We start from the raw sequence: 15,958 nt of genomic DNA on the forward strand, positions 1-15,958 counted from the left end.
ACTGATATCACCACTGCTGTCCCAATCAACACCACGACTGCTACCACCACTGCTGTTCCAATCAACATTACTACTGCTATCACCACTGCTGTCCCAATCATCAACACGACTGCTACCACCACTGATGTTCCAATCAACATTACGACTGCTTTCACCACTGCTGTCCCAATCAACACCACGACTGCTACCACCACTGCTGTTCCAATCAACATTACGACTGATATCACCACTGCTGTCCCAATCAACACCACGACTGCTACCACTACTGCTGTCCCAATCAACACCACGACTGCTACCACCACTGATGTTCCAATCAACATTACGACTGCTATCACCACTGCTGTCCCAATCATTACCACGACTGCTACCACCACTGCTGTTCCAATCCATATTACGACTGATATAACCACTGCTGTTCCAATCAACATTACGACTGATATCACCACTGCTGTCCCAATCAGCATTACGACTGCTATCACCACTGCTCCCACAATCAACACCACCACTGCTATCGCTACAGCTGTCCCAATCAACACTACCACTGCTATCACCACTGCTGTCCCAATCTTCACCAGGACTGCTATCACCACTGCTGTGCCGATCAGCACCACAACTGCTATCACCACTGCTGTCCCAATCATCACCACGACTGCTACCACCACTGCTGTTCCAATCAACATTACGACTGATATCACCACTGCTGTTCCAATCAACACCACGACTGCTATCACCACTGCTGTTCCAATCAACATTACGACTGATATCACTACTGCTGTTCCAATCAACACTACGACTGCTTTCACCACTGCTGTCCCAATCATCACCACGACTGCTACCACCACTGCTGTTCCAATCAACATTACGACTGCTATCACCACTGCTGTCCCAATCATCACCACGACTGCTACCACCACTGATGTTCCAATCAACATTACGACTGCTATCACCACTGCTGTCCCAATCAACACCACGACTGCTACCACCACTGCTGTTCCAATCAACATTACGACTGATATCACCACTGCTGTCCCAATCAACACCACGACTGCTACCACCACTGCTGTCCCAATCAACACCACGACTGCTACCACCACTGATGTTCCAATAAACATTACGACTGCCATCACCACTGCTGTGCCGATCAACACCACGACTGCTTTCTCTACTGCTATCCCAATCAACACCACGGCTGCTACCACCACTGCTGTTCCAATCAACATTACGACTGATATCACCACTGTTGTTCCAATCAACACCACGACTGCTTTCTCTACTGCTATCCCAATCAACACCACGGCTGCTACCACCACTGCTGTTCCAATCAACATTACGACTGATATCACCACTGCTTTCCCAATCAACACCACGGCTGCTACCACCACTGCTGTTCCAATCAACATTACGACTGATATCACCACTGCTGTTCCAATCAACATTACGACTGCTATCACCACTGATGCCCCAATCAACATTACGACTGCTATCACCACTGCTTTCCCAATCTTCACCACGACTGCTATCACCACTGCTGTTCCAATCAACATTACGACTGCTATCACTACTGCTGTCCCAATCATCACCACGACTGCTACCACTACTGATGTTCCAATCAACATTACGACTGCTATCACAACTGCTGTCCCAATCAACACCACGACTGCTACCACCACTGCTGTTCCAATCAACATTACGACTGCGATCACCACTGATGCCCCAATCAACATTACGACTGCAATCACCACTGCTGTCCCAATCTTCACCACGACTGCTATCACCACTGCTGTTCCAATCAACATTACGACTGATATCACTACTGCTGTTCCAATCAACACTACGACTGCTTTCACCACTGCTGTCCCAATCATCACCACGACTGCTACCACCACTGCTGTCCCAATCAACATTACGACTGCTATCACAACTGCTGTCCCAATCATCACCACGACTGCTACCACCACTGCTGTCCCAATCAACATTACGACTGCTATCACAACTGCTGTCCCAATCATCACCACGACTGCTACCACTACTGATGTTCCAATCAACATTACGACTGCTATCACAACTGCTGTCCCAATCAACACCACGACTGCTACCACCACTGCTGTTCCAATCAACATTACGACTGCTATCACAACTGCTGTCCCAATCAACACCACGACTGCTACCACCACTGCTGTTCCAATGAACATTACGACTGATATCACCACTACTGTCCCAATCAACACCACGACTGCTACCACCACTGCTGTCCCAATCAACACCACGACTGCTACCACCACTGATGTTCCAATAAACATTACGACTGCCATCACCACTGCTGTGCCGATCAACATTACGACTGATATCACCACTGTTGTTCCAATCAACACCACGACTGCTTTCTCTACTGCTATACCAATCAACACCACGGCTGCTACCACCACTGCTGTTCCAATCAACATTACGACTGATATCACCACTGCTTTCCCAGTCAACACCACGGCTGCTACCACCACTGCTGTTCCAATCAACATTACGACTGATATCACCACTGCTGTCCCAATCAACACTACCATTGAGATCACCACTGCTGATCTAATCAACATTACGACTGATATCACCACTGCTGTCCCAATCAACACCACGACTGCTACCACCACTGCTGTTCCAATCAACATTACGACTGATATCACCACTGCTGTCCCAATCATCACCACGACTGCTACCACCACTGATGTTCCAATCAACATTACGACTGCTATCACCACTGCTGTCCCAATAAACACCACGACTGCTACCACCACTACTGTTCCAATCAACATTACGACTGCTATCACCACTGCTGTGCCAATCATCACCACGACTGCTACCACCACTGCTGTTCCAATCAATATTACGACTGATATCACCACTGCTGTCCCAATCAACACTACGACTGCTATCACTATTGCTGTTCCAATCAACATTACGACTGATATCACCACTGCTGTCCCAATCTTCACCACGACTGAAATCACCACTGCTGTGCCGATCAGCACCACAACTGCTATCACCACTGCTGTTCCAATCAACACCACGACTGCTATCACCACTGATGCCCCAATCAACATTACGATTGATATCACCACTGCTGATCCAATCAACATTACGACTGATATCACCACTGCTGTCCCAATCAACACCACGACTGCTACCACCACTGCTGTTCCAATCAACATTACGACTGCTATCACCACTGCTGTCCCAATCATCACCACGACTGCTACCACCACTGATGTTCCAATCAACATTACGACTGCTATCACCACTGCTGTCCCAATCAACACCACGACTGCTACCACCACTGGTGTTCCAATCAACATTACGACTGATATCACCACTGCTGTCCCAATCAAAACCACGACTGCTACCACCACTGCCGTCCCAATCAACACCACGACTGCTACCACCACTGATGTTCCAATCAACATTACGACTGCTATCACCACTGCTGTCCCAATCATCACCACGACTGCTACCACCACTGCTGTTCCAATCAATATTACGACTGATATCACCACTGCTGTCCCAATCAACACTACGACTGCTATCACTATTGCTGTTCCAATCAAAATTACGACTGATATCACCACTGATGCCCCAATCAACATTACGACTGCTATCACCACTGCTGTCCCAATCAACACAACGATTGATATCACCACTGCTGTTCCAATCAACAGTACGACTGCGATCACCACTGATGCCCCAATCAACATTACGACTGCAATCACCACTGCTGTTCCAATCTTCACCACGACTGCTATCACCACTGCTGTTCCAATCAACATTACGACTGATATCACTACTGCTGTTCCAATCAACACTACGACTGCTTTCACCACTGCTGTCCCAATCATCACCACGACTGCTACCACCACTGCTGTCCCAATCAACATTACGACTGCTATCACAACTGCTGTCCCAATCATCACCACGACTGCTACCACCACTGCTGTCCCAATCAACATTACGACTGCTATCACAACTGCTGTCCCAATCATCACCACGACTGCTACCACCACTGCTGTTCCAATCAACATTACGACTGCTATCACCACTGCTGTCCCAATCATCACCACGACTGCTACCACTTCTGATGTTCCAATCAACATTACGACTGCTATCACAACTGCTGTCCCAATCAACACCACGACTGCTACCACCACTGCTGTTCCAATCAACATTACGACTGATATCACCACTGCTGTCCCAATCAACACCACGACTGCTACCACCACTGCTGTCCCAATCAACACCACGACTGCTACCACCACTGATGTTCCAATAAACATTACGACTGCCATCACCACTGCTGTGCCGATCAACATTACGACTGATATCACCACTGTTGTTCCAATCAACACCACGACTGCTTTCTCCACTGCTTTCCCAATCAACACCACGGCTGCTACCACCACTGCTGTTCCAATCAACAATACGACTGATATCACCACTGCTGTCCCAATCAACACTACCATTGATATCACCACTGCTGATCTAATCAACATTACGACTGATATCACCACTGCTGTCCCAATCAACACCACGACTGCTACCACCACTGCTGTTCCAATCAACATTACGACTGATATCACCACTGCTGTCCCAATCATCACCACGACTGCTACCACCACTGCTGTTCCAATCAACATTAGGACTGATATCACCACTGCTGTCCCAATCAACACTACCATTGATATCACCACTGCTGATCTAATCAAAATTACGACTGATATCACCACTGCTGTCCCAATCAACACCACGACTGCTACCACCACTGCTGTTCCAATCAACATTACGACTGATATCACCACTGCTGTCCCAATCATCACCACGACTGCTACCACCACTGATGTTCCAATCAACATTACGACTGCTATCACCACTGCTGTCCCAATAAACACCACGACTGCTACCACCACTACTGTTCCAATCAACATTACGACTGCTATCACCACTGCTGTCCCAATCATCACCACGACTGCTACCACCACTGCTGTTCCAATCAATATTACGACTGATATCACCACTGCTGTCCCAATCAACACTACGACTGCTATCACTATTGCTGTTCCAATCAACATTACGACTGATATCACCACTGCTGTCTCAATCTTCACCACGACTGAAATCACCACTGCTGTGCCGATCTGCACCACAACTGCTATCACCACTGCTGTTCCAATCAACACCACGACTGCTATCACCACTGATGCCCCAATCAACATTACGATTGATATCACCACTGCTGATCCAATCAACATTACGACTGAAATCACCACTGCTGTCCCAATCAACACCACGACTGCTACCACCACTGCTGTTCCAATCAACATTACGACTGCTATCACCACTGCTGTCCCAATCATCACCACGACTGCTACCACCACTGATGTTCCAATCAACATTACGACTGCTATCACCACTGCTGTCCCAATCAACACCACGACTGCTACCACCACTGCTGTCCCAATCAACACTACGACTGCTATCACTATTGCTGTTCCAATCAACATTACGACTGATATCACCACTGATGCCCCAATCAACATTACGACTGCTATCACCACTGCTGTCCCAATCAACACTACGATTGATATCACCACTGCTGTTCCAATCAACATTACGACTGATATCACCACTGATGCCCCAATCAACATTACGACTGCTATCACCACTGCTGTCCCAATCAACACTACGATTGATATCACCACTGCTGTTCCAATCAACATTACGACTGCGATCACCACTGATGCCCCAATCAACATTACGACTGCAATCACCACTGCTGTCCCAATCTGCACCACGACTGCTATCACTACTGCTGTTCCAATCAACACTACGACTGCTTTCACCACTGCTGTCCCAATCATCACCACGACTGCTACCACTGCTGTCCCAATCAACATTACGACTGCTATCACAACTGCTGTCCCAATCATCACCACGACTGCTACCACCACTGCTGTCCCAATCAACATTACGACTGCTATCACAACTGCTGTCCCAATCATCACCACGACTGCTATCACCACTGATGTTCCAATCAACACCACAACTGCTATCACCACTGCTGTTCCAATCAACATTACAACTGCTATCACCACTGCTGTCCCAATCAACACTACGACTGCAATCACCACTGCTGCCCCAATCAACACCACGACTGCTATCACCACTGCTGTCCCAATCAACACCACAACTGCTATCACCACTACTGTTCCAATCAACATTACAACTGCTATCACCACTGCTGTCCCAATCATCACCACAACTGCTATCATCACTGCTGTCCCAATCATCACCACGACTGCTATCACCACTGCTGTCCCAATCATCACCACGACTGCTATCACCACTGCTGTCCCAATCATCACCACGACTGCTACCACCACTGCTCCCCCAATCAATACCACAACTGCTATCACCACTGCTGTTCCAATCAACATTACAACTGCTATCACCACTGCTGTTCCAATCAATACCTCGACTGCTATCACCACTGCTGTCCCAATCATCACCACCACTGCTACTACCACTGCTCCCCCAATCAACACCACAACTGCTATCACCACTGCTGTTCCAATCAACATTACAACTGCTATCACCACTTCTGTTCCAATCAACACCACGACTGCTATCACCACTGTTGTCCCAATGATCACTACGACTGCTCTCACCACTACTGTGCTGATCAACACCACGACTGCTATCACCACTGCTGTTCCAATCAACACCACGACTGCTACCACCACTGCTGTGCCGATCAACACCACGACTGATATCACCACTGCTGTCCCAATCAACACCACGACTGCTTTCACCACTGCTGTCCCAATCAACACCACGACTGCTATCACTACAGCTACCCTAATCAACACCACGCCTGCTATCACTACAGCTACCCCAATCAACACCACGACTGCTATCACCACAGCTATCCCAATCACCACCACGACTGCTACCACCACAGCTGTCCCAATCATCACCACACTGAGCACAACATCAACAACAGCTGCGTACAACACAACCGCTCCCGTCGCAACCAACACGACCATTCTGGCGACAACCAATGGGTCCGCGAGCAGCACGACCGCTTTTGTCTTCCCTGCGACGACGACGTTGGCCACGCCAAGTGTGATAACCGCAGCAACAACAACAACAAACGGAATGGCAGCAACCGCCACCACCACCGCAGCAGCGATGCCGACCACCTCCAAAGCAACCGCTGTCTCCCAGCGGCCATCTTGTCCCGCTGTGAATGGTAAGGGCAGCCATTTTGTCGTGTTTTTGACAAGCGCACTTCATAATTTCTTTCTCTTCACTTCGAAACCCAACTTTTTGTTGCCGTGGCGACGATGAGCACGCGTACGTCATGGGCTTGAGTACGTGCACACGAGTCCATGACGTGTACGAGCGCGTCATGGGCTTGTCATCCGGTGACGTGTTTGGTCGTGGTGATATCAGTCTTAGTGTTGATTGGGACAGCAGTGGTGATAGCAGTGGTGGTGTTGATTGGGACAGCAGTGGTGATAGCAGTTTTAGAGATCAGTGGTTACAGCAGCCTTCTTGAAACCGTTGAGCGTGTTTTTCCAGCCGACCAAAAAATGAGAGCCCTTCACCCGGAGGTTTGCCTCACCGAACGAGAAACATCACAAAAGGTTGACTCTTGAGCGATCCGTTGTTGCTTTTGTTTGGTCCCTGGGTGAACATCGCCAACTGGGCGGAATAGGGAGACAAAGGCGGCCGAGGCTTTGTGCTGCCGACAAAGTTGGCAAATGGGACGCCGCCCCCGATGCAGTCTGTTGGTTCAAGTGGCTTGTTCGTAGTGGTCAGCACGGACACACACACACATACAGACACACACACGGACACACACACACTGACACACACTAGGACACACAAACACTGACACACACATACATACACAGACACACACACGGACACACACGGACACACACACGGACACACACACACTGACACACACATACATATGTGAAGGAGAGCCGACACAAGATTGCAGGGGTTTTGTCTTTTAATCCTTTTCTCCCCTCCACACCTGTCCCCAGCCGTCCCAATCTTGTTCCCGCCAAAGGCCCCTTCTTCCCGCCCGTTCTCCCTTTATATCTCCTCGATTACCCCTCCCACTAACCCTCCTATTGGTGGGAATCCTTCCCCTGACACCCCTAAATCACCCCCCCCCTTCCCGGAGAAAAAAAAAACGTCCTCGGTACTGCCTCCCCCATGGACCATTTAAGTCTCCCCATGCCTCCCCCCACTGACAGTGACGACAGCCCTTAGCCCCCCCCACAACCATACAATGCAATATAACACGACAAAATCAATTGCGCGGCCTGCCCGGGTCACCAGCCAGCGTCCCATAACAGCCCGGACATCCACAGGCAGCAGATGACCGTGGCGGCCCCCTCCTTCGAAGGCTCTCTCATCGCGGTCCCTGGTTCTTAGGCGCCGGTGTCGCCTTGCCTGGTGCCACTGTCTCTCCGGCCCCCGCGGCCCCCGGTCATGCCGCCGCTCCGTCAGGCCTCACATGGGGCACTGTAGGTGACAAGGGAACACAGGGCACCGAACCCCCTGCCGGTCGGCACGTGGTGGTCGGCGACCTTGGCCTGGGTAGGGATGATGATGATGATGTTGGCGGTGATGTTGGTGGAGATGATGGTGGAGAGGTGTATGGCTTAAGGTGGGTGGGGTGTACAAACCATCGTCGCTTACCCAGTTGGACTTGGATGCACTGCGGTTGGAGTGCTTTAATGACCTCGAGCGGCCCTTTCCAGGGTCGGTGCAGCTTTGGTGAGAGGCCAACTGGTACCTGAGGACAGTGTAGCCATGCCTGGTCCCCGACTTTAAAGGGCTTGGCTGTCACTGTCCTCTCCTGTATCCGTACATTACTCTCTTGGCTCATGGCCAATGCGGCCTCGGCTGCTTGGCGGGCCTCTCTCAAATTAATGAGGGAGGTCTTTAGTGCCTTCGGCCATGCGTCAGCTCTTGCGGGAATGTCCGTCAGCTGCACCTCAATAGGTGGAACAGGATCCCGTCCGTACATCAGGAAAAACGGCGAGAACCCCGTTGCCGCGTGCCGGGCCACACTGTACGCCGCTAAGACCGATGGAATGTGGAGGTCCCAGTCGGAGTGGTTTTCATCCACCACTTGGGACAGCATGGCCACTATGGTGCGGTTAAGCCGCTCTACCATTCCATCGGTCTGGGGATGATATGGAGATGTTCGGACCTTTTTAGTGCCCAGGATAGAGCAGACGTCCTTCAATAGCCGTGAGGAGAAATTTCTGCCCTGAATCGTGAGCAACCACTCCGGTGACCTCTTATCAAGGACATATCCTCCCATGAAGGCATTGGCGATGGTCTGTGCCGTTTGGTCCGGGAGGGCCCACGCCATCGGCCACCTCGTGCAGTACTCGACCCCGACCAACAGGTATTTATTTCCCCGTGGCGTGACCGGCAGTGGTCCCAGGATGTCCAACGCAACCAATTTGTTGACCCTGGTCACCGTGATGGGCTTTAGGGGCGCCCGGCTTACCCGGGGTGGCGGCTTCCGCCGCGCACATTCGACGCAGGTAGCGACCCATCGGTGCACGTCAGCGGTCATGCCTGGCCAAAAGTACCGGCCCTGTAATGTGTACAGTGTCTTTCGCCCCGCCAGGTGCAGCAGCACCTGGCGGCGACTCCGGAACAACCAGGCATCGCCGGCGCCCTGTCGGGTCCCATCGCATGAGGAGGTCCTCCCATACGATGTACTCCTCCCCCCCTGCCTCTGCTGAGGCACGTAGCGTTCGCAGTGGGGCTTCCTCCAGATGTAGACGTCTCCAATTGTCCAAGGTCAGCCCCAGGTCGTGGTCGGTCAGCTGGACCTCACCCTGTGCGCCCTCCGCCGTGCGTACGGGAGTGATGACCGTCCCCTCCGGCCTCGCCACATTGCAGCGTGCCCCGCCTGTGGTGCATGCACAAGGGCCCTGGGGTGCCAGTCAGGACAATGCGATCCACCACTTGGTACCTGTACTCCTGCAGGCGCTCTATTTACCTGGCCAGCTGGCCCGAAGGCTGGTCGATGCGGAGCCGAATACTGCAAGGCCGCGTGGTCAGTGCGGACTGTAAATTTGCGACCATACAGGTAGGGTTGGAATTGCAGCAAGAAGTGAACGACTGCCAGGAGTTCCCTACGTGTGACACAGTAGCACTGCTCCGCTGATGAAAGCACGCGACTACCGTAGGCGATAACCACCTCTCGACCCTGCTGGACTTGCAACAAGATACTGCCGATGCCCACATCACTGGCGTCCGTGTCCAGGATAAAGGGGAGGCCAAAATCCGGAAAGGCCAATGGTGGTGCATCTGTCAGACGCGAGCGCAGCTGCTGGAATGCCTCTTCCTCCAGGGGGCCCCAATAGAACCTCTGGTTCTTCGCCGTCAACACGTGCAAGGGCTTGGCAATGGTTGCGAAGTTGGGTACAAACCGGCGGTAGTAAGAAACGAAACCCACAAACCGGCATACCTCTGGAACCGTTGTGGGAACAGTCCAGGCCCTCACGCAGGCCGTCTTTTCCGGGTCTGTAGCTACTCCAGATTCACTGATGACGTGGCCCAAGTAGCATACCGACGACTGCATAAGGTGGCACTTCGACGGCTTGAGCTTCAAGTTCGCGTTCCAGAACCGCAGGAATACCTGACGTAATCGGTCAATGTGTTCCTCGAATGATCGGCTGAAGACAATGACGTCATCCAGGTAGATGAGGCACGTTTCCCATTGGAGGCCTGCTAAGGCCAACTCCATTATGCGTTGGAACGTCGCCGGCGCAGTCTGGATGCCCATAGGCAGGCAGTTGAACTCGAACAGGCCCTGTGGTGTCTGGAACGCTGTTTTAGGTAGGGGGTCCGCGTCTAGTGGGACCTGCCAGAAGCCGGACAATAAATCCAGCGTACTGAAAAATTTTGCTCCCGCCAGTGCATCCAATGAGTCGTCGATACGTGGTAGGGGATATGCGTCAGCCAGCGTGACGGCATTGAGGCGTCGGAAGTCCACACAGAATCTCAGTGACCCGTCTGACTTCTTGACTAGGACTACCGGTGCCCCCCAGGGACTCGAGGATGGAGAAATTATGTTAGCCCGCAGCATCTCCTGCACCGCTTGTTGAATGTGCCCTTTTTCCATTGGGCTCATTCTATATGTGTTTTGGCGCAGGGGTGCGGCGTTTCCCGTGTTGATGCGGTGCTGCGACAGATTTGTGCGCCCTAGGTCGAACGGTCCCCGGCTGAACACGTCCGAGAACTCATGCAATAACGAGTGCAGCTGATGTTTCTGGTTGGGCGGCAATCCCGGCTCAGGCCCCGCCAGCTGGTCCATGCACGATTCGGCCCCTCTGTTCTCGGACTGGCTGATGCTGCCTACAAGCTCAGGCTCCGTTCCGGGGGCTCCTAGTGACAAGGGACTAACGTGGGCCAGAACTGTTCCCTCCCGCACCGTCGCTGTTCTATCGGAGGTGTTCAGCACCTGAATGAACAGATGCTGGTTCCTCTGGTCAATAGTTTCGGCTCGCACCAGCGCATGGCGATCCGTGGCAGCTGACGCCGGAAACACCAGGATGGGTGAGTCCGGTCGGGCTGTCACGAGGGGGGACCGATATCGCAGCGGAATCAGCATCTGGGCTGCCGGGGGAATGACAGACTTACTGATCAGAGCCTGCACGTAGGGTACACCCCGGCCGGCCCCCTCCGCCTTTAGGAAATGGAGATGCGTTCCCTGGACTTCCACCCGCCCATTGGCCAGATCAATTTTCATTGGCATCCACCTCAGAAAGTCTGTCCCCAACAGGCAGGGTACAGGCAATGTTGCGGAGACAAGGATGGGTCCTGCTACCGAAAGCTGCCCAATCTGTGTCGGGGCTTCAACCTGACCCAGGAAGCCCATACTGCCTCCATTTGCTGCAATGAACGTTGTATTGACGGGGACTAAAGGTCGGTTTTTATCCGGCAGCATCTCGTGCATGGTGCTCGAGATGATCGTGGCTGATGCCCCCGTGTCAACCAAGATACGTGCCGACACTCCCGCAATTTCACCGACCAGGACCGAGGTTCCTGACGTGGCCGCTACCACCCACCTTGCCAGCTTCCTCCATTGTGTGGCTGAGTCTGGCCACTGACCAGGCGGCGTCTTGTTATCCTGCGGTGCATGGTGAGATGATGGGGGATGGATGTGAATGGACCGAAGATGGGGTTTCCCCCTTTGGAGTGCGTCGCAGCAGGGTGAATGCGCCCTTGTTATATAGTGTGGGCTTCCCCCTGGAGTGCGGGCTGGGCTCTCTATGTGGTGCAAATTGCCTCCCCTTGGTGACGTAGAACGGGCCCCCCTTGTGGTGTGGGGGGGGGGGGGGGGCCCATCGTAGTGGGCGGTTGGGATTGGGGGGTGGCCCTTCCCGTGAGCCCATCCCTTCTCCCCTCCCCTTCCTTTGTCACGGGGGCGTGGTCCCCCTGGTCCCGTCTCGCTCCGCTGCAAAGCGGTGGTAAGGCGGGGCGTGGAACTGTTCCAGGGCACAACAGCAGTTGTGTGTGCCGCCTCAGCCCAGGGGCCGTTGTCCCTGGCAACTCGCCGGCGTTGCAGGTAACTAGTGACGTCACTTCCGGTCGCGACGTCCCATCCAGCCCCGGCGCGGTCCCCGGCCCTGGCGCGATTTCTGGCGTGGTCCGCGACACCACTTCCGGCCGCGACGTCACTTCCGGACGCGACGTCACGTCCGTTCGCGACGCCACTTCCGGCCTCGGCGCGATCCTCGGCGTGGTCCCCGGCCCCAGCGCGATCCCCGGCGCGGTTCCCGGCCCCGGCGTGATCTCCTTCCCCCGACCAGGACAGTGGGGACCGGGGAACGACACCGACGGCGCCCACCCCGAGGAGACTCCCGGTGAGTTCGCGGCGTCGGGGGTGTAATTTCTCGGCCCGACCGAGAGGCCGGGCGGGACGGTGTCACTCGCCTGGATCCTGTCGGCGTTCGGCCCCGGCAGGTTCCAGGTGGCGTTGGCGGCCTCCGGCTCCGTGCGGCACCCCTCTCCACATGCCCCTCTCGACCACAACGGTGACAGACCCACGGGGCGTTCCGTCGGGGTGGCTCGGCGTGATGTTGTAGAAGCGGCTGCCAGCGACACGGCGGCTGGTCGCGCCCCTGGTCCCTCTGCTCCGCCAGTCCCCGGATCGCCGCGTACACCTCCCGCAACGTTGGCTCCGGCTCAGACGTCGGGGGTCCATTCCCAACTGCCCCACAGGCAGCCTGCGGCGATGGTGCAGGTTTGGCGGTTGGTGTCGCTGGTCCCGGTAGCGCCGCGGCAACGGCTCGACTGTTCCCCCCCGCCGCGCCAGCCACCTGGCCCACAGGTGGCACCCGGCCACCTCGCAGCCCACAGCGAGGTGCGTTCCCCCGGCGTCACCACGGGAATTACAACGCCAGCGCGGCAAGCGTAGGCAATGAGGTGCTCGACCACGAGGTCCTCGAGCGCTTCTTCAGCCAGGCGAGGGAAAGCCCTCCTCGCCAACACGAGCAGCGCACCCCTGTAGGCTAAAGGGGATTCTCTAGCCCCTCGCTGGCGGTCTTGGAACCGCTTAAAGGCTCCTTCCGCCGGGCAGTAGATCTCCCCCAAAGCCTCGTAGGCCGCCTGTAGCGTGGTCTTGCTGTGCGAGGGAAGGGAGGTGTAAGAGGAGATCGCCTCGTCGCCCAGAACGGATGGCAAAGCTCGTAGTGCCTCTTCGTCTGTCCACACGAGAGCATGGAAGGCAGCCTCGAATCGGCGGACAAACGCCTCTCAATCTTCTTCCTCGGCCACGAACTTGTCGACGGGCCCCAGCCGATGCGCCCGTCCTGCCACCTGCCTTACACATACATGGACACACACACAGACACACACACAGACACACACACGGACACACACACACTGATACAAATAGATACAGGGACACACACACACAGACACACACATACATACACAGACACACATACACACACACAATCGGACACACACGGACACACACATACATACTCGGACACACACACACGGACACACACAGACACACATTACTAGACGTCGGCAAAGTAAGGTAATTTACCATTTTTTCCAGGTATAAGGGTAAAGGTAAAGGGTAAAGGTGTCGACATGCCAAGGGGTAAGGTAAAGGGTAGGGTAAAGGTAGCTCGGAAGAATTACCCGGTAGGGTAAAGGAAGTGCGAAGTATTACCCGGTAAATATGGTTCCTTGTTTACTGCTAAAAGTATACCAAGGTTGCAGTCGATACCACATTGGGAAGTGGGTTAAAATTGAGTTACAAGATTTGAGGATACAACAACGACAACAACAACGACAACAACAGAGTGAGTTCGAAGAAAGTGTCTAAAATATGAATAAAGCGCTCTACCTAGCATTTACCGTTATAAACCTTTTTCATGTGTAGTACCCCAGTAATTACCCTGTAATCGGGTAATTTGTATGGGGTAAGGGTAAAAGGTAGGCTCGTTGCTTTTTACCTTTTACCTTACCTGATAAAGGGTGAAATGTAGGGTAGAGTGATTGTATTGTGGTAAGGTAAAAGGTAAGGTAAAGGTAGGCTTGTTTTTTTTACATTTTAACTTTTATCTTACCTTGCCGAGGTCTACACATCAAACACACACATCACACACAGACACACACACAGACAAAGATGAGCTTTATCTTTGTCTGTCTGTGTGTGATGTGTGTGTTTGATGTGTAGGCCTCGGCAAGGTAAGGTAACAGACACACACACTGACACACACAGACAGACATCACACACACAGACACACATCACACACACACACAGACACACACAGACACACATCACACGCCACTCGCCCTCCCACGTGACCACAACGCCACCAAACTGCCCGCGGTTCCAATCTCCCCGCCACCGACGCGCGCCACCGAATCTCAATTGGGGGCGAGTGGACCGCCCCGTTCCCCTCCAGCGCGACGTGGGAGGGAGGGGCCGAGATGGGGGGCGGGGCCGTGGGGGGAGTGGCCCAGATGGGGAGGGGCGCGGGTGGGTGGGCGTTGGGGGGAGGGCCAAGATTAGGGGGGCGTGGGGGGGAGGGGCGGGTGGGGGGCATGGGGGGGTGGCATGGTGGGGTAAAGTCATCATTTTGAAATGTACCTATTTTCAACGAGACAACGTGGTGTGCATTTGTGTCATTCCTTCACGTGAAGTCCTGGTCACAAAAGCAAAGTGTTGTGGGGAATAATAGCCACTCGCTCTACTTTTGAGGCATAAGCAATTGGAAAATAACACTTACTACCCAGGAACAGAAATCGTGTTACATAAAGTTATAATTACGTAACACGTGTTTGTTCTGGCGGTAGGTCGTGTTGCTACGGTTCTCTGCGGTGGGTTACGGCGTCTTTGTAACGACAACGATGGCAGTGGCGGTGCTGCTACTGTGACGACTGCTACTGCTACGCCTCTAATCTGAAATAAAATTAAAACCGAGCCCGTGTGCCAGAGGTCGCGATCGGGTACCCGATACCCATACCCTACCCGATACCCGTACTCTACCCGATACCCGGCCGGGTATGGGTAGCCGGGTATCGAGTAGGGTACGGGTACCCGTTTGCGACCCTGGTGCAGCCAGGTACGGGTACGGATAAGGAATCAAAACCCGTTTGCGACCTCTGCCGTGCGTACACACGAGTTACGGGATTCCGCGGTGAACGGGACGCTTGCCCATCCACCCCTGCGACTTGGAGGTGTCTCAGAAACAGGGAAGGGTGAATATTTCCTTCTTACTGGGCGCCACGCGGTGGCTAGGATATGTTGACTACCTCGCCTGGTACGCAGGAGGTCGTGGTTTTAATCCCGGACCCTAACGCCACGGTGGCTAGGAGATGTTGACTACCTCGCCTGGTACGCAGG

The 15,958-nt window shown here is 53.5% G+C and overlaps 1 protein-coding gene across 1 annotated transcript in view; it reads left to right on the forward strand.

The window, feature by feature from the left end:
* The first annotated feature begins 7,176 nt into the window (after window positions 1-7,176).
* Window positions 7,177-15,958, forward strand: part of LOC133339677 (uncharacterized) — a 36,959-nt gene continuing 28,177 nt past the window's right edge. The window contains exon 1 of the mRNA XM_061547833.1: window positions 7,177-7,288. Coding sequence (XP_061403817.1) covers window positions 7,195-7,288 — 94 coding nt within the window. The 5' untranslated portion in view covers window positions 7,177-7,194. The remainder of the gene's footprint in view (window positions 7,289-15,958) is intronic.

The sequence above is a fragment of the Lethenteron reissneri genome, unplaced genomic scaffold (assembly GCF_015708825.2).
Source record: "Lethenteron reissneri isolate LAM-NWPU_2019-01 unplaced genomic scaffold, ASM1570882v1 scaffold_203, whole genome shotgun sequence".
Taxonomy (NCBI): Eukaryota; Metazoa; Chordata; class Hyperoartia; order Petromyzontiformes; family Petromyzontidae; genus Lethenteron; species Lethenteron reissneri.